Source organism: Microcebus murinus, chromosome 4 (assembly GCF_040939455.1).
Source record: "Microcebus murinus isolate Inina chromosome 4, M.murinus_Inina_mat1.0, whole genome shotgun sequence".
Lineage (NCBI taxonomy): Eukaryota > Metazoa > Chordata > Mammalia > Primates > Cheirogaleidae > Microcebus > Microcebus murinus.
The window spans coordinates 106,710,233-106,735,923 of record NC_134107.1 but is presented as its reverse complement, the minus strand read 5'-3'; the positions used below and the strand labels follow the sequence as shown (position 1 = coordinate 106,735,923).

At 44.8% G+C, this 25,691-nt stretch overlaps 1 protein-coding gene across 5 annotated transcripts in view; it reads right to left on the bottom strand.

The window, feature by feature from the left end:
• NTM (neurotrimin) overlaps nt 1–25,691 on the bottom strand; it is an 887,804-nt gene that overhangs the window by 112,797 nt on the left and 749,316 nt on the right. For all 5 annotated transcript variants that reach the window (XM_020286775.2, XM_020286779.2, XM_020286781.2 and 2 more), the window contains exon 4: nt 5,423–5,548. In XM_020286775.2, the coding sequence (XP_020142364.1) occupies nt 5,423–5,548 (126 nt within the window). The remainder of the gene's footprint in view (nt 1–5,422; nt 5,549–25,691) is intronic.

Below are 25,691 nucleotides of genomic sequence, written 5' to 3'. Positions count from 1 at the left end.
CAATTAGTGCTTCAGTGTCCTGCTTGGCTGCGGAGAAGCCTTGTCAGTGCGACAAACAGGGAAATAGGTGGACGGTGGCAGGGCGAGAGCAGTGGGGGTGGGGAGGGAGAACCAGGCTCGGGACACTGGCAAGGAGAAGAGCTCTCATCCAAGGATCACTTTGCCTCACCAACGTGGCCCTCTGAAAGCTCTGAGAAGCCGGGAGGGACAGCCCCTGCCCATGGGGCCTGTTCGAGTACAGCAGGAGAACCGCAGTAGGAAGGCGAGACTTGGCACCTGAGGACGGTTACCAAGCCCCGCAGGTAGGGTGATGAGGGCATGCAGCAGCACATGCTCCACGCTGTGTAGAGAGAAAGGCTTCCAGAACACAGGGCCTGGCTTGGAATCCAGTGGACATGTGGTTCTGCCCTCAGGGTCTTTATGTGACCCAGGGGAAAATGTTCAATCCCTCACTCCCCTCGGATCACACACCAGGAGAGGCAGTGAGAGTAAGAGAAAGAGAGAGACAGCAGGGGAGATGAGCTTCATATGACATTTTTCCTTCTTTTTTTCATACTGATTTCTTTATCTTTCTTTTTCTTTCATTAACGCATAAGGACTAGCAAATCTTCACATACAACTGAGCCAGCCTTCCCTTGCAGTATACAGGATTGCTTTAGGAAACCATGGTAGGGAGCCATCGGGACTTTAGGCACAGGAGTGTTGGGAACAGTGAGGTGCCACAAGGATCAGGCGTCCCCCAGAAGGGCCAGATGAAGAGCCCGTCAGACAGATACACGCGTCAGAAAAGTGATCACAACGAAGTGGCAATGACAGCAGAAGGGAGCTCACAGGAGACCCACCACCGAAGCCACTTTTGAGCCTTCTCCACTCTTGCAAAGAGAACTTGAAAAGAACTCTGTCCTTCAAGGAGAAGCCAAGCCCTGTGATAGCCGAGTCCCCTCTAGAGGACGTCGGGGAGGATCCTGTGAAGGCCAGAGAAAATGTCCTGGTGATTTGCCGGCAGGGGGTTGCAGCAGGAAACATGGCAGGTCTCCAGTGGGAACATCAAAGTGCAGGAGAATTCCTCAAGGGTTGGGATAAAGTCTTTGAACCGGGAGAACAGGCATGCCCCTTCGGGGCACTGGCAAATGTCAGTGCTTGTTCACTGAATCAACAAATGTTTCCTGAAAGCTTCCCAGGTGCTAGGAATTGTGAAAGAAAGTGAGGAACCAATGAGAAATGTGATGCAGGCCATAATCTCAAACAACTCTGGGAGCAAGAAAGAAATATGTCAGAAATCAGGATATCTCTGTGGCCAGGGCACAGGCTTTACTGAATTCCATCACCAATATCTTGGTAGGAAGCGTTCTTTAGGTAGCCTAGGTGAGGTTTTCATTGTCAATGTTTCATTTGATGAGAGAAAGGTGAGGTAGGTGCACCCAAGAGATGTCCATTAGGGCACTCAGTGATCCCCGACTCCAATGCATAGTGAACTCCACAGATTAGTGGTTGGACTCACTCCTTCACCCCAGTTTCATTTTGGGACCCCAGGAATGTGGCAATATAGGAATCCCAGCATTTTCTCTAAAACATTTGCAATCCAACAGAAATTGTGACATCAAAATAGGGCTTTGAAAATACTCTTGTATGAAGAGTGAGGTCCTACACACTATCTTATTTAGGAGATAGTGAAAGATCATATTTCTGTTTACTTAGGGAAGATGCAGAGGAACAGGATGGCATTGGGGGTATTCTGCTGGAGACAGAATGCCGAGAGTCTAAGGGCCGTGCTGAAACACAACCTTGCCTAGATGCAGACAAAAGGTGAGGCACGGATGGGGGATGTGTCTACGGGAGGCTGGGGCACCACTGATGGTGCGTTTGCACCTGGAGTGGGATGCTAACACTGCAGCGACTTTGGCTGAGGGTCAACAAACCTTCATGCAGATAAAGATGGCTCTTCCTGAGAGACAGTGATATGGGTCCTCTTCCTCCAGAAAAGTACAAAGCCCATGCAGGTGCATAAAACACCAAAACACCTGCACACCTCAAAAACAGGTGTGCAGAGCAGGACAGGTGTCTGAATTATAAATTCGTAAGGGGAACTAAAGAAAACATGATGCCAGCTATCATATAAGGAAAATTATTTCATACAATCAATGGCAGTGCCAAGAGGTAGCTTGAGGTAGCCCTACCTCCCTCTCCATTTGGGATACTGACAAGTGACATTTTCTCCATTTGATGTGAAGTGCTACGCAAGGACCCTCACCCTTCTTTCTCCCCAGTGCTCACTCCTAGGCTTCCCTATATCAAAATATATGAACCACTACTAAAATAGTTAACATTTCTGCACTCCTTTTCCATGGTCAAGGCTAGAAATACACATTCTAAAGAGGTTTATATAAGTTTATTGCAAGCAGCACCATATGAATGAGGATGTACGGAAAAAAATAGATCCATCTAGGGAGAGAAAATACAATGAAGTCATCAGGGTTGCCAAAAGAGCTTAGCCCAATCAACTGTTCATTCAGGGATTTAATGGGTATGCGTGTAAGAATGATCTTGATGGAAACATGATCTACCCTCACAGAGCGAAGCACAGGGTGACAATAGCTCTCTGCCTTTGGAGCTTCTGCTAAGGTGCACATCTTTTTCTCCAAGGAGCTCCAAGCCTGTCCTAGCCTATTTAAAATAAGCACCCTTTTGGAAATATGTAGTGGGGAAAGATGAAGGCACGACTGCTAAGGGGCTCCAGCTTCAGTTCAGATTTGGCAGTGGCCCAATGACATCTCTGATCTCCACACAATCAGTCACCGGGAAAACAGCGCCCTGGCGAGTTCCGAGGTGATTAGTTACTGCTTGGCTTGTCTCATCAGTTTGAATCCGGGATAGCTAATCTGGCCCCACGATCTGGAAAACGCCGTTCATCTAAATGACTCTAATCTGCAGGTAGATTCTGATTATCCTGCTCCTCTTGCCTTGATCCATCTTCTGTTTCCATAGCAGCTAAAACCTCAGTAAAATGGGAGCATCTGGCCCAGGCTCAGGTAAAGGTCCCCTGGGGAAATGCAGCTGCTCCATGGCCACAAAGGGGGAAACAAAGGACTCTGAGACACGGCAGCATCAACAGCAGCGAGATGAACCTGGGAGGCTCAGACATCAGAGGCTGGACAAGTAACTGCGAGGAGGGGAGAGGGAGAATGTGGAAAGGAATGAGACTAAAGCAGGGGCACTGAGGAGGCCATGAGGGAAACGAAAGCATAGAACAAAAATAGGCACAGAAGAGGCACAATAGGGCAGGACAAAAGGAGATGAGCAGAGGGGAAGGGGTGACACCCAGAAAAGGACAGAGAGCTGACTGGCCAGAGGAGGGAATGAGAAAAGACATCAAACGGGAGACAGGGCCTGTCTACATGAGGCAAAGGAAGTCCACCCGGATGATAAATGTTCTGCAGATTTTAAAGGCACAGACTGCCCTGGCGTCCGAGAGCACTGGGGACTCTGCGTTCAGCGGTGATGAATGGCGTGCGCCTCAGACTCAGAAAGTCTGTCCATCTGGGCGGCCCCTCCTGCAGAAGTGCCCTGGGGCCATTCTCCTCGCTAAGGAGCTCATGCGCAGCTGAGGACTCCTCCCAGATTCTGGGCCAGCCTACTTGGAAGGTCATTTCAAATGGAGAGACCAGTCAGTGGCTCTCCCTGATCCTTTTGTTCACTGTGATAACGTCAACAATGGCAGCACAGGACAGATCCCAGGAATTTAGGCCACACACAACTGAAGATTTCATGCCTTCTCTGAGAACACTGATCAGGGAAAATAGTCCCTGTTTGAGAGAGGAAATTCAGTATTTGGGGTCCATTTGTAGTCCTACGCAGATTTTCTAAAATGTCCAAATGTAGTGGCTACTGCAGTACAAGGCCAGCTTCAGTAACAGAGGATGTATGCCCCAGTGGACAGACGTCCTGCTTGGCAGACAGCACTCAGCTGTTGGCCCCTAGTGTGGATTTTCTCATGTGAAGAGTCACCTGGTCCAAGGTCACATTGGACCACATTGGGATTGCTGTGCTGACATACAGAACAAGACCTATTGCCTCAATAAAGCACACTTTCCAAGGGTCATCCTAGCTTCAGAGCTCCCCATAGGGTCAGCTGAGATGTTCCACTGAACCACATCACAAGTTGGCTCCTGCCTCTGACCAACCCTGCTTCTCTCCCCTCCCTTCCATGGCAGATGATCCCAACTGCATTCCCTACTAAGCGTCTTTCACACCAATTACCTTCTCTTACCTTCTCGGAGTCTGCTTTTGGGGCACCCAATCTGCAACAAGCAACCATCACCACTAAGGTTCCTCTAAGATCCTTAAACCTGCACAAACCTGCACTGCCCAACAATACACATACCTTCATCCACCCATCCGTGCATACACAGACATACGTGCACAGTTACATATATACATGTCATGTCACCCAGCAATGGAATTACGGGCTGCTATTCATGTCTCGGCTCAAATGTTCCCTTTTCAGAGGCCTTCTGTGACCAACCCCTTTGTCATTCTGTCCATGCATGCTGCTCCTTTTTCTCACCCTTATCAATTATATTGTGCACTTTTTTATTGGTCATCTGTCTCATGAGAATATGAGCTCAAGAGAGCAGAAACTTATCTTTTTCGTTTGTGGCTATGTCCCCCAGTGCCTAGAAGAGAGCCTGGAGTCTGCAAACACCCAATAAACATTTAAGAATGAATAAAATAATTTTATGTTCCTTGTTCCCAAATGAAAGCTAACTTAATCATAAATAGCATCTGGTCTTAAATTCTAAAGGTTTTAATGCCCTATCCATGAAAGCACAAAACAACACTTAGTCTGGTCTACATAAAATCCGAACATTTAGATAAAGTAAATTTTGCAATTTAGTCACACATTAAGTTGTATTTGTAATGTAGGATCAACCAGAGTAAAACAACAAAACCACAAAACCAGCTAATGACCAGACTTTTGGCAACGCTGTGGAGGCACAGACTTGGAGATTTTCCTTTTAGGAATATGGCCATTTAAAGCTCTCACCCATCATTGTGTGTTTGTGTTTTCTCTCTCTTAAAACAACCAGCTGAGCAATGCCACCAACACAGATCCTTCCACCATTTAACCTGACATGCAAAGTTCACCCAGAGGATCTTACCACCATTTCACTTAGAGACAACTGGGATTAATTTCCAAGGGGTTGAAGAGATACTCAGAATGATTTCCAGAATTGTAGAGGATATGCCTGTCTTGCAGAGAACACCCAAACTCTCTGCAGAGCCATTAGCATACGATCAGGTTACAAAATACATAGAACCCCTTGGACCAGGTAACCCCCTACCATAACCATAACCCCCCACCCACGGCCAGTGATCCTCCCATTTCCTCTCATGACATGATACACCAAACTGCTGCTCTTACCTTTGGGGGAGATGTGTCTCCAGGTGACCGTAGGCTCTGGTCTACCTGTTGCTATGCAGGTGAGGCTGATATTGTTCCCTTCGTTGATGGAGATATCTGAAGAAATCTCTACAATTTTGGGAGAGACTGTGGAGACAAAACAGACAGGAGGGAAATGAAGGTCCTGCTGAAAGACTTCTTTGTTGTCTTACAATGGCAGTTGGCAAAAGAGCCCAGAGACTGAAATGTATGAACTATAGTAAGTTAACGATGAGGAATTAGAGGAATTACCTTAAACATGAAAAGTATCTGATCATGAATCCCTTAAACAGGAGATTCCCCTTGCTCCTATTTAAATACAAAGTCAGGGAGTCTGAATGGGAATAAATTCCACCGCGATACTATCATAACTATCCTACCTCCTACCTGCACCCTCTTCCCACCCCACTCTCACCCCACCCACCTGACACAGCCCCGAAGGTCCTTCACATCGCATCCAGAGGCATCTTCAGATGATGCAACTCTGATCCTATCACATCACTGCCCAAACAGCCCCAATTGCTCCCATTGCCACACTGATCATGCCCAGGCTCCTTCCCCTGGGTAAGGGCTGTTCAGAATCAGGAATCAACCCACATTTCCACAGCCCTCCCCAGTGACTCCACCTAGGCTGACCCCTGTGTCCCCAGCACATCATGGCCGGCCTGTTCATCATGCATTTGGATCAATATTGCTCCTTATATCCTTCCTGGATACTCCCAGACATCCCTTAAGGCCTGGATTAAATGCCAGTTTCTTTGTTGCAATCTTCCCTACTCTACACTCCTCTGCCATCCTTGACAACACAAACTTATTGCCTCTTCTTCATCTGCGTGCCCAGAGCACATTATATACACCTGATGGGGACTCAAAACAGCACCAGCTGTAAACACACTTGGTTTCTCCTTGGCCTGTGTCTCTCTCTGTCCCCTAAATTGCTCCCCCAAAGGAGGGAAGGATTCATCCTAATGGGTAAAGCGAACGGCAGGACCTTCACTTCTTTCCGTCTTCTATTTTGGGCCAGGCTTCCCTTCAGAAACTTCCATTCTGCTCTGCTCCTCCTTGCGCTTGCTCTACAGGAGCAGCACCCCACAGGGACGGTCACATCCTGCGGTGCAGCCAGCCACTGTGCAAGTACTCCTGCCTCATTAGGGTCCGGCAGCAGAGCCTCGCTGCCGCTGCATACCTGAGCCCGAGTTGCCCGTCTCAGCCTTCCCACCAGTAAATGTGATGTCTGGGTCTCTATGTGGCTGCTCATTTGTCTAATTTGTCAACTAGTTTATAATTCAAGTGGATTAAGTAAGGGTGTCATTTGCTCAGCCCCCAAACTCCGATTCTAAAACCTACCCCACCGTGTCACGGTTATTTGCTCAGTGTCACTCACCCACCAGACCATGAGCTTTCTGATGGCCGGAACCATGTCTTACTCACATTTGTGTCCACGGTAAGAGCTCAACAAATACTTGTAGGGTTGAGTTATGACGGTTATGGAAGGGAACCACCTTCCCAACCGGTGACATGTTTATAACCACTTCAGAGTTAGATCATCAGATCATTAGCTCATATTATTTCAGTCCTACCAACACTGGCTTTGACACATTACTTCTTGGCAAAGAAAGGGGCCCCTCCATGTAGCGCTCTTCTGTTTATCCAAGTTATGTTCTTTCCTTGAATACATATTCCTCAGAGCCATGCTGTGCAATTCTCAGGCACATCACCCACCCAGGACACAGAGTGATCAGGCCTGCAGAAGAACCCAGGGAGGCTGCATAATTCCTCACTCCAATGCTGGAATGGGACACTCACACTAAAATCAGATGGGTTTGGAAGTTCTGATATTGGCCTTTCTTCTACCTGAACCATTACTCACTCATTCCTAGTTGTGCTGGGTCCTGTCCTTCATGAAAAGGGGGCACTTTGAAGATACTTACCTTCTTCCCTTTCTCTCCTTCTCCACTATTATCTTCCATTAATGTTCTGCATCTGCCCAGCTGGAGCACTCATTGTTAATTAGCATGTGCTGCCCTTTTGTGTCTTTATAGCCAGACCCTCGCTACTGACTTCAGTGCTCAGACCCTTTTCTCTGACTATATGCACCCATTACAATTATGCCAGGCCTGGGTGAACTGCCACCCCTTCCAGAAGGCCTTGCAGGTGATCCCCAAGAGGATGTGACCTCTCCTTCCTGGGGCTCCCACAGCTGTGGTCCCTCCTCTATGGCATTTAAAGTAAACTCCCTTATGGCACACGCGTCCCCCCTTCCCTTCTATGCTATACATTGCCTGAAGATAAGGTATTGAACAAGAGCTTTACTCATCTTTTTATTAATGCCTTTTGCTGCCCAAAATAGGGTGCCTTTCGTAGAGCAAGCACCAACTAATCATTTTAAGATCTCAGTCAACATTGAGCTTCAGACAGAGACGCAGTGTGTGTGTGTGCATGTGCGTGTATGTATGTGCGTGTATGTGTGTGTGTGTGTGTGTGTGTGTGTGTGTGCATATGCACACTTAGCTGCACTCTCACAGGTATCTGGTGGGACAGGTATCTGGTGGATGTGGTGAGGGTTGGAGAGAAACCATTGGCTCTACCATCTGGGACTTTTAGGGTATAACATTGCAATTTATGGTTGTATTGTTTTAAAAACTAGATTGAGCCTTCCAGGACAGAAAGGTAATTAATTGATGAGTTAATGACTGAGAATTTGATTTGCTGACTGCCTGAAGGGTACAAACTTCTGAATTTTCTTAGTTCTAGAATCATTTAAACTGATCATAGCAGAAATAAACACTTTGATGTATCTTATTCCCAGAGTGTTAACTGAAGCATTCCCTCTCGTGCACCGCTGCCCAGCCCATACATCTGCCTGGTGCCTGCTCCGGCCGCTCCTGGCACCCACACAGCCTCGCTTGCCTCCTGGAGGACAAGCTGCCTGCAGAATGTCTGTGCTGGCCTTGCAGACATTGCTTCCACTGTGCAGGTAAGTAATTTATTGATCTGTAAAGCACTCCGAGACGCTCTGCAAGGGATTATGTCACGCCAACGCCATGCAATAAAATAAAAAATGATGGACTTTGTGAACACAGGGTGATTTAGGGTTTGTAGTTGGAAGTGTGCTTAAAGTACATTTTAAGTGGAAATCAGACTGGGTAATGAATTACTCTTGCTTTGGAAGGGCTTACTGGAAGTTCATTTTCCTGGCTTCTTACATGATAGCTAATCTGCTAATCATACACTAGAGAACAATGCACAGTCCCCAAGTAGAATAGTGGTGGTTTGAGCCAGAGCTGTCAGTGTAGTAAGTATATTAAATAAGACAACTGCACCTCATGCTTGGAAGAACCATCTAGAATTGTCTCCCCCCACTAGCAACTGGAAAGTGTCCAACTCATGAGGTAGAAGTTGGAGACATGCTTGCTGTCCTTTCCCATCCTGCCTAAGTGGACAGCCTGCGGGAGTCAAACTGAATGTGAGAGGCAGACCATCCATGGCATAGAGTCGAAAGGTTTTACTAGAGGTGCAATCCCAATGATCAGAACCAAATTGCATAGTGTGTAAGATGCTATGGGCTTAAAAGTAACATTTTCTAGGAGTCAACTTCTAGCACATTGTCAGTATTCAAAATTAAATGAAATTGATAAAGATGTGCCATGGTTTCAACTAATCCATGCTCATAAGGAAGCTTTTGGCCAAGAGTGAGATGGGTTACTTATATTTTTATATTGATTCCATGGATACATTCTGCATCTAACTTAGTCCCACCAGGTGGGACTAAGAAACATACTAGGACTTCTTTGCTTGGTTTCATTCATACACTCTTTTATTCAATCCTTCGTCAATATTCATTGATCACTTTTCATGCACTAAACACTAGGAACATAAACTAAATAAGACACCATCCGTGTCCCCAAGTACTTCACAGTCTAGAAATGTAGAAACAGACAGAGAAGACTAACCCTTTAATCTATTGTAGCATAGAAGGGTGAATCAGGAGTTATGGGAACAAAGGTGACAGACACCTAAGCCAGCCTAGACATGGATGTCATGGGAAACTTCTTAGACACGTGGCACCTAAGGTAAGCCCTAGGAATAAGTAAAAGTGAATCATATGTGGGGAGAGGAGAAGGAAAGACATTGTAGGCAAAGGAGACAACGTAAATACAGCACTAGTAGGCCGGGCCCAGTAGCTCATGCCTGTAATCCCAGCACTTGGAAAGGCCACTGTGAGAGTACTGTTTGAGGCTAAGAGTTTGGGACTAGCCTGAGAAACATAGCAAGACACTGTCTCTACAAAAAATTAAAAAATTATCTGGGTGTGGTAGTCTACGCCTATAGTCCCAGCTACTCAGGAGGCCAAAGCAGGAGGATCACTGGAGCCCAAGAGTTTGAAGGTTGCAGTGAGCTATGATGATGCCACTGCACTCCGGCCTGAGCAACAGACCAAGACCTTGTCTCAAAACAGTAAAAACAACAACAACAACAACAAAAACCATTTTGTGAGCAGGCATAATCGTTAATAGAAGACTTTAGAGGCTGGGTAAAAAGTCATTCAGACATTTTGTAAACACCTACTATATACATAATCATGTGCTAGGTATAGGAATGACATAAGGAAATATTCCAATTTGCTTGGCCCTCCATGAACTTACAATCTGTTTGGGCACACAGTGCCTAATAAACATTCCAGAGAGTTGGATAATAACGCAAAATATGTTAGAAAATTGTGTGTGATTGAAAGTGAAATGAATAGCACGAACATTAAGCGCTATGCGTTAGTAGGAGGGAGGATCACAGCGAGTGGGAGTGTTGGAGATGGCTTCACCTCGGTTGGGAGTCTATTTTGGATATCAACAAATGAGAAATAGTCATCTAGGCAGAAAAAGTGAAGCTGGTTCAAAAACAGGACAGAGTTACGTGGGCACAGATGGGAAGGCAGAAATCCATGAACCAAATGAAGACACAAAGTGTTCTTGCAAGAGGCAGCGTAGAGCAGGAGTTGCAATGCTGGCTCTGGCATGCTCTAACAGGCAACTTAGCCAAGCTACGAAACCTATCAGTGCCTCACTGTCCTCATCTATAAAATGGAGCTAATAATTTTATGGGCCTCACGAGGGTCTTCTGAGGATTTAAGGAGTAAATGTATAAAATATGCTGAGAGCAGCTCCCGGAGATGTGAAGAGCTCAAGAAATGAGCTTTAATATTGTCTGTGCTTGGCAGGCTCACATAGGTGGTGTCAACACAGAATGGACGGTCAATACATTTTAACAGAATCAATGAAAAGCAGGATACAAGATCAATGAGGTAAGCTAGAGCCAGATTATGGAACAGCCTGAATGGCTAGGTCCTGGATTTTAACTCTATCCTATAGATAATGGCAAGCATTTGATTTTTTTTTTAAGAGAATGTCATAATTTTTAAAAATTTATTTTAAGAAAAAGAATCTGTTAGCAATGTGTCAGATGAAGTGGAATAGAGAAAAATAAGAGTTAGAGAAATCAATCTGTAAGAGTGATGTTCAAAGCCCAGATTAAACTGTGGGCTCTGTAAGATAGACAAAAGGGATGGATTTGAGGGCAATGCTCGGGGAAGTGCATGGCTCCTTACTGACTGCCTGGAAGGGGACAAGGGACATGGAGTCAAGCAGGTGCACTATTTTGTTCAACAGAAGCTGGGCGGCTGCACTAGACAACCCCTGGATGTTATACGGGAAACTACTTTTAGGAAGAACAGTAATTTGATTAATTCTGCTTTATACATCCTCGAGGTGAGATGACAAGGGACATGCAGGCAGAAATATCCTGTGCAGATCCCAGTCTAAGAATCCAACTGAAGGTTAACTGGCAGAGGGGTGAGAACTGAAGCCTCAAAAGTAAATTAAATCTTCTAAGAGTTGATGGCTCCCTTTCCCCACATACATGTATGCGATGTCTGCTGGCTTTTGAGATCTGAATCTAGAAACACACCAATTATAGAAACAGAAAGATCACAAAGTGGTTAGGATACGCTTACGAAGAAAGACAGAAGCCAAATGAGCCATACTCTTTGGATACAGTCCACATTTAATACGGGATGTTAAGGTTTAATCTGGCTCTTATTGAATTTTAATCCAAATGTGTAAATAATTAAATAAGATAATTATTAAAACAGTATTCTGAGGAACTTCCCTCCTCTCGGTTTAGATTCCACTGCCCAGGTGTTGAGTTTTAATAATTATGTCATTAATAAATAGCAATTTGCTGTTTTTAGCACACAGTAGATATCCTATTAAATCCAAATTAAGGTGCTTTATTAAGCACCGTGTGGTCCTGTGGGGCTGAGAATGCACTTAACTGCTTGGACCTGGTTACTCTGCGCGGCGTGTGCAGATCTATGTGTCCCAGATGGCTTCCTTTGCTGCCAGGGCATTTCACCTCCTCTCTCTGCTCCGCCGTGAAGACTGGAGATGCCTACACCTAACCAGGACAATTTTCACTGCAAGCTTTGCTGCTACGGCCTTGGGACCTTTGTCTTCGCAGAACTAGAAGGGCAGATCTGGAGTGCCCTCGACCTTTCTGGTTTCCAGACTCCACACAGCAGCACTCAGGCCCTCGGGCCTACACGAGCAGCCTGGTGCCTGAGTGTTCAACCTAGATCGGGAAGTGCTTGAAGATGCAATCAAGCGAGCGCTGGTTTGTAGACTAATCCTTCTTTTCACACAGGCCATTGTGTGCCCACGCGAAGTCGAGTGCAAAGTGGGGCAGATCACGTTCAGATGCAGGCTGTGGCACAATGCCCTCTCTCACCCAGGCTGAAGTGAGAGATGGGTGAGTCATGGAGCATGCGCACAAACTCCTTCCTTGGTCCCGAAGGCCCTTCCTGCTCTGCATCCTGCCTCCCTCTCCACACTCCTCTCAAGTCATTGCCTCTTTCTGGCTCTGCCAGCCACCGATCCTCCAGAAACACCGCACGCCCTGCCTCGACTCGGTCTGCCCTGCCCACTTTTCTCCCTGCTCTGCACAGCCAGTGCCGATTCCATCTCATTCTTTCCCTTGCAGCTCCTCACAGCCTTCCTTGGCCACTCTTTCTGAAAGAGAACCCCAAGCTGCGCCGTTTGTTGCATAATTGTCTGCCTCCCCTAAAAAAAAAATGTAAGCTCCACTGCTTGCCCTGTTCATTGAAGTGTTGGGCACATACCATAATGTCTGGTGTGGTGTGTGTTCAACAAACAATTTTTGAGTGAATGAATTTTTGTGTTTTTTCAAGGCTGTATGCGAATGTAAATAAATTGAAATCACTGAATTTCCTCAAGATCTATAAATAGCCCCAGAGGACTCTTAGTGTACATAATAATGTTGATACCATTTATCAAATACTGGCCATATAACAGGTGTTTTACATATATTACCTTTTATTTTATTTTTCTTTGCATTAACCCCACAAGTAGATATTATTTCTAAGGTGACCAACTGCTTGGGTTTACCTAGAATCGAGGGGTTTCCCAAGAGTTTCAGGCAAACAGCACTAATTATTTCCCACATTTTACAGTGGAGGGCACCAATACTCAGAGGGGTCAAGGAACTTGTTCAAGTATATACAACCGAAAATTGCAGCTTTTTCTTTTTGTTTTTAACCCTAGAAAACATAAGCTAGAAAAATAACAAATGCACATGGAATTGACGGTACATGCATAAAAAATAAACAGAAATACCAAGACCTTATATTTATGAGTGCCTACACATTGTGAAGCCATTGTGCATTACACACTGCAGGGATCTCAAACCCATTATTGGATAATCCTATCCTGTACAAGAATCCTACGAGGCACTACTATTATTATTCCTATTGTCGGATGAAGAAACTAAGGATTAGTGACATTTTAGTGATTTGCTCAAGGTTATCCCGCTAATAAGGGTTGAATTTGGGACCTGAATGCAGGTAATGTACGATCCCAACTATGTCCTCTTCACACAGGCTTGAGTCCCATAAAACGCAGATCCCACTGAGTACCCCTTGGGTCTTGCTGAATGCACCCACCCACTGGAGGTCCTGCTCCTTTCCCATCTCCAAGGGAACATCTGTATGCCCACAGTGTATTTAGCAAAGGGGACCCTTGCAGGTGCTATCTGCAAGGTTATTCCCTACCACAAGAGCGGATGGGAGGTTTCATCAGTATATTTTTTGGACTTTCCCATATTTGCATAAATATTTCATCTTCCTCCTCCTCTTTTTCCTTCTTTCATCTCTTATTGCCTGCCTTTCTTCCTTTCCTCTTTCCTTCCTTCCTTCCTTCCTTCCTTCCTTCCTTCCTTCCTTCCTTCCTTCCTTCCTTCCTTCCTTCCTTCCTTCCTTCCTTCCGTCTATCCTTTCTTCCTTCCTTCTTTCCTTCCTTCCTAAAAATACTTTCATGATAGACTGTGCATCCAGTATTGTGGGATCTATAGGATCCCCTTTGATAAAAAGAATCCTAAACTGTACATCAGAAGACCAAGTTTTAAGCCTGGACCCAACAATTACTAGCCTTATATACATACTCATGTGAATCATTTGACTCTCTGATTATTTATATCAATTATATTCATACCTGTTAATACCTGCCTTGCTCCCTCAAAAGAGGTGTCCTGTGGATCAGATAGAAACATAAAAGTCACATTTTAAATATAAAGTGATATTCAAATGTGATTTCTTAGTGTTACTAAAAATGTGTACCTCAACAGCCCAGTATGACGAGAAACACAGACGTTGGGGCAGTGGGGATTGTCTGGTTTAGGGGTTGGGAAGGACCCACCCATCCCCCCCCCCCCCCGCAGCTGCTGAGCGCCGTGTCATACATGCTCAAGGCTCCAGGATAAACAGCATGTTCCAGGGAGAACTCAGGGTGCAGCCTGGGATGCAGCAGGACCCCACGCGCCTGCCAGCAGTGTGCTCGCCGCCTTCATTTCCAAGTAGGGGAAGGTGGGATTACAGACACTCAGAATCCAAAATGGAAGTCTGAAAATGTGGAAAGCTCCTTAATGACATAACTTCTGGTGGACTGTTGTTTCTTTTGCCAGGACCCTTTAGTCATTTGTTACATCTTATTCTGCCTCCCTCTTTCTCTCTCTCTCTCTATTAAAACCATTCATGTTTGCTGAAAAATCATGACACCCCGGGAAAATGTGAGTGATTTATTTGGGATTAGTCATAAACCACTGGTTCTGAAGTTTGGATTTTTTTTTTCTTTTCAGGATCAGCTGACATGTGGAAGGAAGTTCTTATGAGCTCCGCTGCCTGACCCACTTTAGTCATTCCTGATGGAGACTTAGGAGAGTAAAGTAAACACCATTCATTCATCACTCCACGCTTCTCTGCTTCTGGGCATATTAGTGTAAATTGAATTTCACAGCAACCTACCTGTAACCATAAGTACCCCATTATACTGGGCAACATCTAAGAAATTATTAAGAAGTGTTTCTTCATTCATTGTTTAACGTGGGAATGTAAGAGAAATATTGCTAATCATGACAGGGATCTGCCATCCTGATAAGACCGGGTGGTTTCCAGCTTCCAGGACAATGACATGTGTCTCGGGCACAGGGCACACGCTGGCTGCACTGCCCTCTGCCACCAGGCCCCAACACGCTCTGTAGGAACCAGAGCATAAAGGGAGGAGAGACGGGGTAGCAAGGAAGGAGCGCTGAGCACGCTCTATGCTGAGCACCGTGCCAGGTGTCTAACGTTTCTACTTCCCTGTAGATCCTCATAGCAAGTCCCAAGGCATGATCTCCGCACTGGGTGGTAAGGAATTCAAAGCTCCAAGACGTTAAACAACTAAACCAAGAACATCATAAGGAAGTTGGGCACATTGCAGGTTCTCTAATAAAAGTCCCTCTAAAACTCACACAAGCTGAAGATCCTCAAAAATTAAAATGATGCCACACCAAAGAGAATCAATTAACCCAATTCGTTACATGATTTCATAAGGAAGAGAACAGAAGAAAAAGTACCAGGAAACTATTACTTTTTTTTGTGATTATTCCTCATGGAAGAAAACTAATATTTGTTGAACACTTAATAAGGACTAAATACTTAACCATATATTTTTCCCATTTAATCCAGGAAACTGAGGCTTTAAATAGCTAATGATGTGTTCAAAGCCACTGAGCTAGAAAGTGGCCACTCTCAGACCCAAGCTCTTTCTAAAGGGTTTTTGGGATCAAATGAAACATGTAGGTATAATTGAAAGCACTTAGTGAATTACCAATGGTTCTGCAAATGAAAGCTATTGTAATTGAAATAATGCAGAGTTCAATCAATTAGCGGTAAACAACATAATTGTTTGCTGTAAAAGCCAACCCTGGCTTGCTGACCAGGGTTTCTTTATAGCGCCTAGCATCATCAATTGGCAGGCATGGTTTCTTCACATCCATCTCAGCCACAGGTAGTGGCAAGACATTCCTGATCCCTCCAGTTTCTAATTTCTTCTCACCAGGAGTTCTATTCCAGTAGTTTCCAATACATACCCTTTAAGGCTTAAGGGCAAGCCTCTGTAAGCTGTTTCTTTTGTTCGCTTGGCATCTGGTATCTTAGCATGGTTCTCTCTTCCCAAGGCAAGAATGTTGTTGATGTCCATGAAACCCACGTGACCAGTTATGGTAAGCTAGGTACACAGTGGTGACTGCCACTGTGATCACATTCCAGACTTTTTGCACAAGCTCTAAAAGATCTTTATAGGAAAGGGACAAGTCCCCATTAGGCTTAGAGAACTCTTTGGGGCCACCCCAGGCAGCCCTAGCTTCAGCTAGAGGGACCCTCTAGATATATTTCATTTCTAGAAACTGCAGTGCCTATTGTGCCTCTTCATTTTCAATAGGTGTCATTTTTCTCCAAACTTAGGAAAATGTTAGCTAACTCTGCCCCTTGTATATTCTGGCTTGTGCTTAGAAACCTACCTTACAGAGAGAAAAAATGGCCTTTCTGTAATAGGCTGTGCCATCGCTCGACCTGAGATGGACCCATATAATATAAACAAGCAAATGTGAAAACGTGTATGTACAGGTCATTGTAACCTCTTGGACGCTGCCATATTCTTTTCCCGACCTTAAGAGAAGCTCAGGTAAGCATCAGCCGTCTCCAGCTGCCCTACTTCAGGTTAGATGGAGGCCAACCAGGTAGAACCGAAGGCCCTGACCCCAGGTGGTCCTCGCTCCCAGCTCTTGGCTCTGCAGAAGCCGCATCTCTGAGCTGCCAGTCTGCTGGCTGCCAACAGCGCCAAGCTCACGTACACCCTCAGCTGCCTTGATGGCGTCATCGGCACTTTAATTCTTAATTGCCTAAAGGCACTGGTAGTTATGCGCTGCAAACACGAGCTATAAAACTGTGTGCAGCAGGGAATTATGCTGACTGCAGTAGGAAGGTCATGAAGAAGTCTTCACCACACCCCACTTCTTGGCTGCAGTAGGGTGCACATTACTCCCCAGAGTTTTCTCTTTTCCCTCAAGAAACTGCAAGATCATGTTCAGCAAAGGAGGACAGTTGGCCCGGAAGGGGGTTTCTGCCTCTCTCCAGCACAGGGCGCCAGCATTCCTTACGCTGGTATGAAAACTTGAGTTAAGCCCACACTTCCTGTGACCACTGTCTCTGGGAATAACCAAGCAACTGGAAGGAAGACAGATCTCATTATCTGACTTTGAATCCTTAAGCCTGAGAGGTGGTCCCACTGCTGTCCAAGGTAACCCGTCACTTGATTTTAAACTGATTTTTGTTCGGAGGCCTTATTGCCACTAAATCCTTCATAAAGGTTATGGTGGAGGAACAGATCAGGACGAAGCTTCCTCCCCTTCAGCAGGAGGCGGAGGCGCGGGCCTGCCTGTTTTAAGCTACAAGTCCTCGGCGAGTGCGGCAGCCCCGCTAATCCCCTGTGAAATGTCACAGTGCCGGAGCGAGTGAGGGAGTGCAGCTGGGGAAAGGAAAAAGTTTCAACATTACTTCTTGTTAATACAAAGCTTGTCAAACACATCACCTAGAAATACCGAATGTCTTTATTAGATTCTTTTATCTCCCCCCGAGATTGGAGGGACGCAGCCAGTTGCTTCTCAGTAGAGATGTCTTCATACAGAAACTAATTAAAGGCTACGCAGGAAGCTGGGTCTCTCTCACTCTGGAGAACAAAATGCATTAGCAACCCAAGTTACCAAAAAAAAAAATATTACAAGTGAACTTTATGCCGAAAAGGGCAAGTTGGGAATTTGACAATAACTCTTCTTTCTCCCTCACCAGCTCACAGCAGGCGAAAGTGGGCGCACCAGGATGTCGATGAATCCTGACATGAGGCCATCTGCTCCCTGGCGTCGCTCCGGAAGGGATTCTCCTCTCTCTGGGTGCAAAGGGGCACAGGCCACCTGACCGCTTACTATGGGAAATGCAACTGTATGGGTTTCATGCCAGCAGTTTCCCTTACTATTGAGAGCTGAAAAAGATGTGTGTCTCTGAACAGACCTGCACAGATCAAAGAGCCTGGCCACTCGGCCCAAAATATGTCCAATTACAGGAGCAGAAGTTGTGTCTCGAGGAGACAAAAAATCAGAATCTAAGTCCCCTGATATCTTTAACCATGTAATAAGCTTCCTGTGTGTGAATCAGGGGAACAACTCCCTTCTACTACACTTCACAATCATCAAAAACCCCCACATGCAGTGTCACCACCTTTCTTAGATTTCTCCTGCTGATGTTTTCTGATCTTTTGTTTTTTGTTACTCATAGTTGTCCACAGAATAAATTTGAAACCCCCATCAAGGCCTGTTCTCGTTTAGTGCTTGCCCCACTGCCGCCATGCACGTGACTGTGCCAGAACAGCACTCGCTGCCACCTCCCTGGCTGCCTGCCTGCGTGATGACGCGTCCTTTGCCTTACAAGGTCTTGGTTTCTGGCTCTACTGCTCTGAAATCTTGCTCGTCATTTGTCATATATAGAAACACCTTGCTGTCCACTAGGCCGGACGGCTGATACTAAATGAATGAATGAATTCACAAGCCTAAACACTTGTCTCTTTCTACCCAGAGAATAAAGTTTAAAGTCTTTGGTGTGAGAAGTCAGACCATCCTTCCTTCCACACTTCCCTTCTACTATTCTAATTATTCTTGACAGAATATCACATATTTGTCTCTATGTGAATGAATTACCTGCAAGTCTCCAGAATATCATGGTAGCCAACGGTTCAGGATCTAAAGCCAACTAGACTCAGGACTCTAATCCTGGATCTACTAGGGACTAGCCATATATATTTTTTTCTCAATTTCTTTTTATTGTGGTAAAATACACATACCATAAAATTTACCATTTTAACCATTTTTAAGTCTACCATTCAGTGGTATTAAATACATTCATAAAGCCACATATGTTTAAGAGAGTCCTTTAACTTCTCCATGTTCTCACATGCAAAATGCATACAATACAGGGTGCTTACAACAAGTAAATTAGATAATTCACGTAGTCCTTAGCATATGTTAAAGGGTCAAAATAGAAAAACACACACAAACGTGTGCTCCCCACTCCCACGAGAATCACTTTCCCCATTCTCTGGGTAACAAAATCCAATGACCTACATTTTATCAAATCTATTGGCTGATTCCCTGTTTTTGTTATTATTTCATCTTTCAGCAGCGTTTGACCCAGATCTATCCTTTCTTCTTTGGCTTGAGGATATCATGCTGTCCTTGTTTTGCTTTGACCTTACCAGCTACTCCTTCTCAATGTCAAACTCTAAATGTTTGAGTGCTCTATTTCTGGACCACTGGCCTTCTTCTCCAACTAAAATTTTCTCCCATCTTATCTGTGGATTTAACTGCCATCAGAAGCTCACAGTTTCCAAATTCATGCCTTCAGCCTTGACCTCTCCTTTGGACTTCACTCTCATATACCAAATACTGGATTCAACACTTTTTCACTGTGTGGACATGGGCCTCAGTTTCTCCCTTTATATAATAATGACCTTTCTCATAAGGCTCTCCTAGGTATTAAGTGAGGTCATTTATATAACAAGCTTGGAGTAATACCGAATACTGAATATATAATGTGTGCTCAATAAAGGGTAGTGTTTTGGCCTATGTATCATCTTTAATTAACTGTTCAATAGGTAAATGCACTTACAACGTCCCAAACATCCTAAATTCTGGATTTTTCCTCTCCCCACCTCAAAACCTCCTCATCCCCCAGCATATCCCATCCTAGAAAATCATATCGTCACTTATCTAAATGCTCAGGCCAAAAAGCAGGAGTCATCCTTGATTTCACTCTTTCTCTCACTTTCTACAATGATTATTAAGTCCTGCTGGCTTTATCTCAAAAATGACCCTCACCCTAGCTAGACATCATTCTCACCCTTCTTGTTATCATTCTCTTCCTTCTTACTACCTAAGTCTATGCCACTCTCATTTCTTTTCTGTCTTCTTGTTTCTACTGTTTACAAGAACATTTCATTTTCTGCATCACCTCTGGAGTAAATAAAAACAAAACAAAACAAACAAAAACCATAAATAAGATCACATCATACCCACTTAAAACCCTCCAATGGCATCTGATTGCAGGTGGGATGGAATTCAAAGCTCATACCTGTGTCTCTAAGATGCTACACAGCTGGCCCAGGAGGAAGCCTCTGCCTTTACCTTGGACTATTCTGCCCAGAATTCATTCAGTTTCCTGATCTGCTTTCTATTCCTTGAAGGTGCCCAGCTGGTTCCCCCTCAGGCCTTCGCAGATTCCAATTGCTCTCCTGAGGTGCTCTTGCTCCAGATCTTCCTGTCCTTAGTCATTTGCCATTTAGTTTCCACTTCAAATGTCTCCTATTCCGCACCCTTCCCAACCTTGCTACCTCTGATAGCTTCCTGCCCCACCCATTACTCTAGTTGTTTGTATGACAGTATCGCTCTGAAATTCTCATTCATTTGTTTAGTGTCTGTTGTCTCTTCTCTTTGGAATTTAACTCCCATGAGAACCAAACCTTATATTGTTCTTGTTCTGTCCTTGCCATTAATAACAGTGCCCAGCACATAGTCAGGGCTCAATACATTTCTTTGAGTACATGACCTCCCCTGGCCAGAATTAATTTATCCTTCCTTTGTCCTCCTACAGTTCTTTGTTCAAACCACTTTGATAGAGCAAATCACATTCTGCCATAGCAACTATTGGTATGTAGTTATCCCCTCACTAGAACATGAGACTTGAGAAGGCAGGGCCTAGAATATTTTTATCTCTTTTCTGGGCTTCACCTTTATGTACCCAGCATGGAATAGTGTCTTTCACAAATACTAGGGTCACCTCACCTGATCGTTCATTTGCATGTTTAAACTGAATCACACATACACATTATCTTACTTGTGTCTCTAAAATATTAAAAAACATATTTCTAGCAAAAGTTTCTATAACATAACATACTGACCCTGGAGTGATAAAACTGTTGCTACCACACACACATCAAAAGCCACACAGGTGTTTCATGTGTGCATGTGTGTGTATTTGCGTGCACACACGTATCTATTGTGCATCAGGGCGCCAGGCAGCCATATTTCCTACTTAAGAATTTGCTGCTTGCGGTGAACCTAGAGAAAGTGTCAACGTGATTTTGAAAAGTCTAAGTTCATTTTCTTCTTCTAAGGCACTAGGACATCAAAGAAAACAATGGCCTACAGGCTGCTCTTCTTTTACTGAGAAGGTTGTGTTCAGTAACACAGAAAAGCTAAACAAAAAACCTGTCACTGGGCAATAAATTAAAAAATAGGTCTGTGCTACTGAAGATAAATCAGCAACTTTAATACTCCTCCCCTGAGCTGGGAATCTTCAAGGAACACAGGACAGGTGTCTCCAAGCTGAAGTATTGGTTAAAAAGCTGTCCTTTAAATTACATTTGGGCTATTTCTTCCCTGGCTGGCTGTATTTTTTGTGATCTATCTAGAGGCTTAAAAAGACACACAGAAAAATAAATCTCAGTTCCATTAAGCACACACTATAGACTTGCATATTTGTTCTTATCTTTGGCCTCTCTTCCTTCTATCGCCCCCGCTCCCCGCCCCTCCCCAACACTATCAAACATCAGCACCAGAAAGTGTTTACGATTACTCCAGACACAGATACTAATCTAATTCCCTGTAATTGCTATTCATCATCATGTGGCTTCCTTTCTTTCTTATTAAGCTCTAGTGCTCACATCCCACGTATCCTATAACTCCAGATATCAACTCACGTGAGCTTATTTCTAGAGTCAAAATGGTCGGCAAAGGAGTCGGCTCCCGTCCACACTGTCAATCAGAGACCCGGGGTCAGTGGAGACAGCCCAGGGGGCCCTGCCGTGAGTCTAGATTAGATTAGCACAAGTTAATACACTTGCCTTCATTTTAAATCAGACACAGGCCCCTGCTGAGATGAATCAATATTTAATAATTGTGAGATACAGTTATGTGTATGTGCAGGGGTCTCCATTTCCCCCTCGTGGGGGACTGTTTGCAACAACAGTGCACATATAGCATATCATAATGCCTGGTGCCGCTCCTCTGGCAATTGCTATTTTTATCAGCAGTACCATCCACTTCTAAAATGCATAATAAAGATAATAAGTCAACCCCCAGAAGAAATCTGCCTAGTCCAAAGTGGGTAGGGACCAGCCTGAGTTCATTAAGGCAGATGGTAGAAGAATTTTCCTTCCTAGAGATGTGGGCTGGGAAGGGTGCTCTGGAGTCTGGAAGAAGGAACCACTTCATTTTTGAAAGCACTTTTCAGAGCAGAATTTGAAAGCAGGCCTGGTAGTTCTAAGGACATGGCCTCGAGGGAGATAAGACACAGCCTTCTCCCCACCTCAGCCCTTCCACCCCCCATCTGTGTAACCCGAGGTTCACCTTTCTCACCGTAAAAGGAGGGGTTTCTGTGTTGTGGGGGCTGTCCCGTGCATTGCAGGGTGTTTGCAGAATCCCTGGTCTTTACTCACTAGATGCCAGTAGCATCTTCACCCCAAACCCCTCCCCGTCACACACATACACACACAAACACCATACACAAACACACACACAAACTGGGACAACCAAGAATGTCCCCAGACATTGCCAAGTGTCCCTGTGAGGGTAAAATCTCATGCTGCAGAACCACTGGGCCAGCCTACCCTCAGGACGTCTTCTAGCTTTCTGTGATGCTGTGTCTCATTTTCCCGTTTTGGAAACCTCCACGTAGGATGTGAGTCAGAGGCACAGATTACAATTGTTTGGAAGTTTCTCCTACATATCACTCTGTTTTTAGTCGCCCAATCTGGGTTAATTTTCAAAGCAGAGATGTACATCATCTTGCCCTGAACCTCACTTCTTAGCCCTCAAAGGTACAGGGGTGCCATGTGCCCTATCACGGTCCTCAGCACGCCCCATCCCATGCACCTGTGTCAGGGCTCCAGGGGCAGATGTGGAGACACAAGCACGCTCTTGCTCTTACAACTGCTCCCCAGCACCCCAGGGTGCCCGCAGCTCTCCACTCTTTCATACTTCACCTTGGTCTACCCAGTGCCATCTCCCGGTCCCCTTCTGCAGATCACAGCGACACGGGGTAGCCAGCTGTGAATGGCTCATTACCCAGGGCAAATTCATCAAAGGAGCCTCAGCCTGAGCGCTGCAGAGAATCCTTCAATTGGTTAGGAATGAATGCGTTAATCTGGGGCTATTAGAGCCTTTTATCGGGCTGCCTAAAATATACTGCCTTTCCCGAGCATACGGAGCAGGCATTTCACCCTAAAGGGATACGTAGGAGGGAGCACTATATTGGTGCTAACTAAAACAGAACAGCTAAGAAAAATATGAAGTGTAAGGGGTGCGGAGAAGCCAGATTCGGAGCTGTTGAACATACTTCTAGACTCTCATCTTGCTTTCTTTTTTCAGGGCATTCAGGCAAAAACAAACAAAAAACACCCGAACAACTTCCTTTCCGGTGAGGATGAAGGAAAGAGAAACAAGACTCTGAGGAGGTCTTCAGAGTAGCATATTTCCCTAAGAAACTGCACAGCGAGGTTAGAAGGCCACAGGACTGGCCTGGGCCGTGTCTGTCATGAACACAGCGGGACTATTCGATTGTACATATGCGGATCCTGGAATCCGGATGCAGACTCTGTTCTCCTGGACAGAGACTCAGGTATGTTCACACACCTGCTGCTGCCAAAAACCTCTCTCTAAAAGTGACCCCAGAGACATCCCACAGGGAGCCACCAAGAGCTCAAACTCTAGTTTACGGGAGCACAGGGCTCCCTGCCAGGGTCCCCGCGGCAGAAATGGAACAGGCAGCGGACCCAGGGCAAATCCGCAGGCGTCATTTTTGGGCCACAGTTTTGATGTCTTAGGGTTTATTTCCTCCACTTCTAAAATGAAAATTATCAATTACTTGCGTTATAGTGTCCTTGTGAAAACCAAATAAGATGACTTCCATGAAAATGTTTCCATATCAATAAAGAAAAAAATCATGAGAAATGGCTGCAATACCATGGCCTGAAAGCCAGAATATTTCAGTGCAAAAAAAATGAAAAAAAAAGAAACAAAGCAGGCTGTCTGGTGCAGTGGCCATGTGCAGAGTGTGATGGCGTCCCCATCGGATGCTGCTATCAGCAATTTCAAGTGGCCTATAGATTCCCCAGGGAGCTGGGATACCAGTCACAGTCCAAAGTAAATGGAGAGGGCTGCTCCGGGGACCTGGGAGGCGACATGGGCTGCTAGAAATGGACAAGTTGGTTTACTCATGGTTTCTTTTAACTTAACCAGTGATGGTTTCTTTTAACTTAAGCCTCTGTTTCCATTTGCAACTTAACACCCTCACTGAGATTGATGCTCCTCATTGGTAGAACTTCATGACGAGGTAGAATCAAGTCAAACTTAGGCTCCGCCTGGGAGGTCCCCATGAAGACAGAGCTGCTGCAATGGCTCAGTGGTCACGTTCTGGTCATCAGAGGCTCCTGCTGGAGTTTCTCTCTTTCTGTCTTTAGTAAATTTGGAATCAAGTGGGCTTCCCAAAAGCCTTGGATTTATTGATTTCAATCATCCTCTTAACTACCTAAGGCGGAACTCTTTAGATTTGACTTCATTCTTCCCCTAATCTTCTATTTCTAGGGTGGAAAAGAGATTAATAGGCAAGGGCGGCAGTTATTTTTGATTAGGGTGAATCAAGTCCAGTGCAGCTGTCTGCTTTGAAGTGGCCTGATCCATTATTTGCCTGAGCACAAAGCAGGGTCAACATTAGAAAATCCAAGTCCAACAATAAAGTGAAAGTCAGTGACGCTACCGAGCCCTGCAGGCCCTTCCTACTCCACACGGCTCTCTCCCAGGGGCCATAAAAGCTGTGCTCTTGAGCTGTGCTCTTAACTCCCAACCCTCTGCCACGACAAAGACCTGGAGCCTATTTTAGCGATTGTGGCCAACAGATTTTTAAAAAAATAATGACGTTAAAAATCATTATTAAATGACTCAATAGTCATTTTTCTTAATGATGTAGACATGTAAATTATATACAGCAAGTGAGCAATGCTGAGCCGTTTGTTTTGGAGTGGGTTACCCTGGCCCACTTATGTAGCTATTGGGGAAGGAAGAAAATGACTATTTGTGGTATAACAAAATCATGTGCAATGGGATAATTGGAAGGCACCAAGCTCTAATTTTGAGCATCACTTCTCATTAGACAAGTACTGGAAAAAGTATTCATGGCCACCATAACAAATGCAGGGCTTAATTCAGAGGGGTACTCTGACGGAAGAAAACTTCCTTCCTTGAGAAAGAAGAGTAAGAGGAGAGGAGCACATCATAGGGAACAAAAAAGGTTTGCTGTGTCTTGCAAAGAAAAGTGTGCATAGATGTCTGTATATACTCCTTGTGCACAGACACACACACGCACACATGTGTACATGTATACACACACATACATGTGTACACGTGTACACACACATATTGGCGGGCAGTGAAAGCAACAGAGAGCAAGTCAGGCAGGGAGTTTAATGCTTAAGTGTAGAATATCTTTCAACATTGAGTTTTCTGTTTTGTTTTTCATTTTTGTTAAGAAGTTTTCCTATTTCTATAGCACTGAACACAGATATGGTGCTTTATTTAGAGAAAGTGGGAGAATAACAAATCAGATACCATCATAAGGCTGTCACTATATATAAACAATCTCAGCAAAAGAATCTGGTGTGCTGAGGCAGGGTACAATAATAATCCGAATTTTAAAAAATTAGAACATTAAAAAAAAAAGGTGAGTTGAAGCAGAAGGCCCAGCCATACAGTTTCATAAAAATGT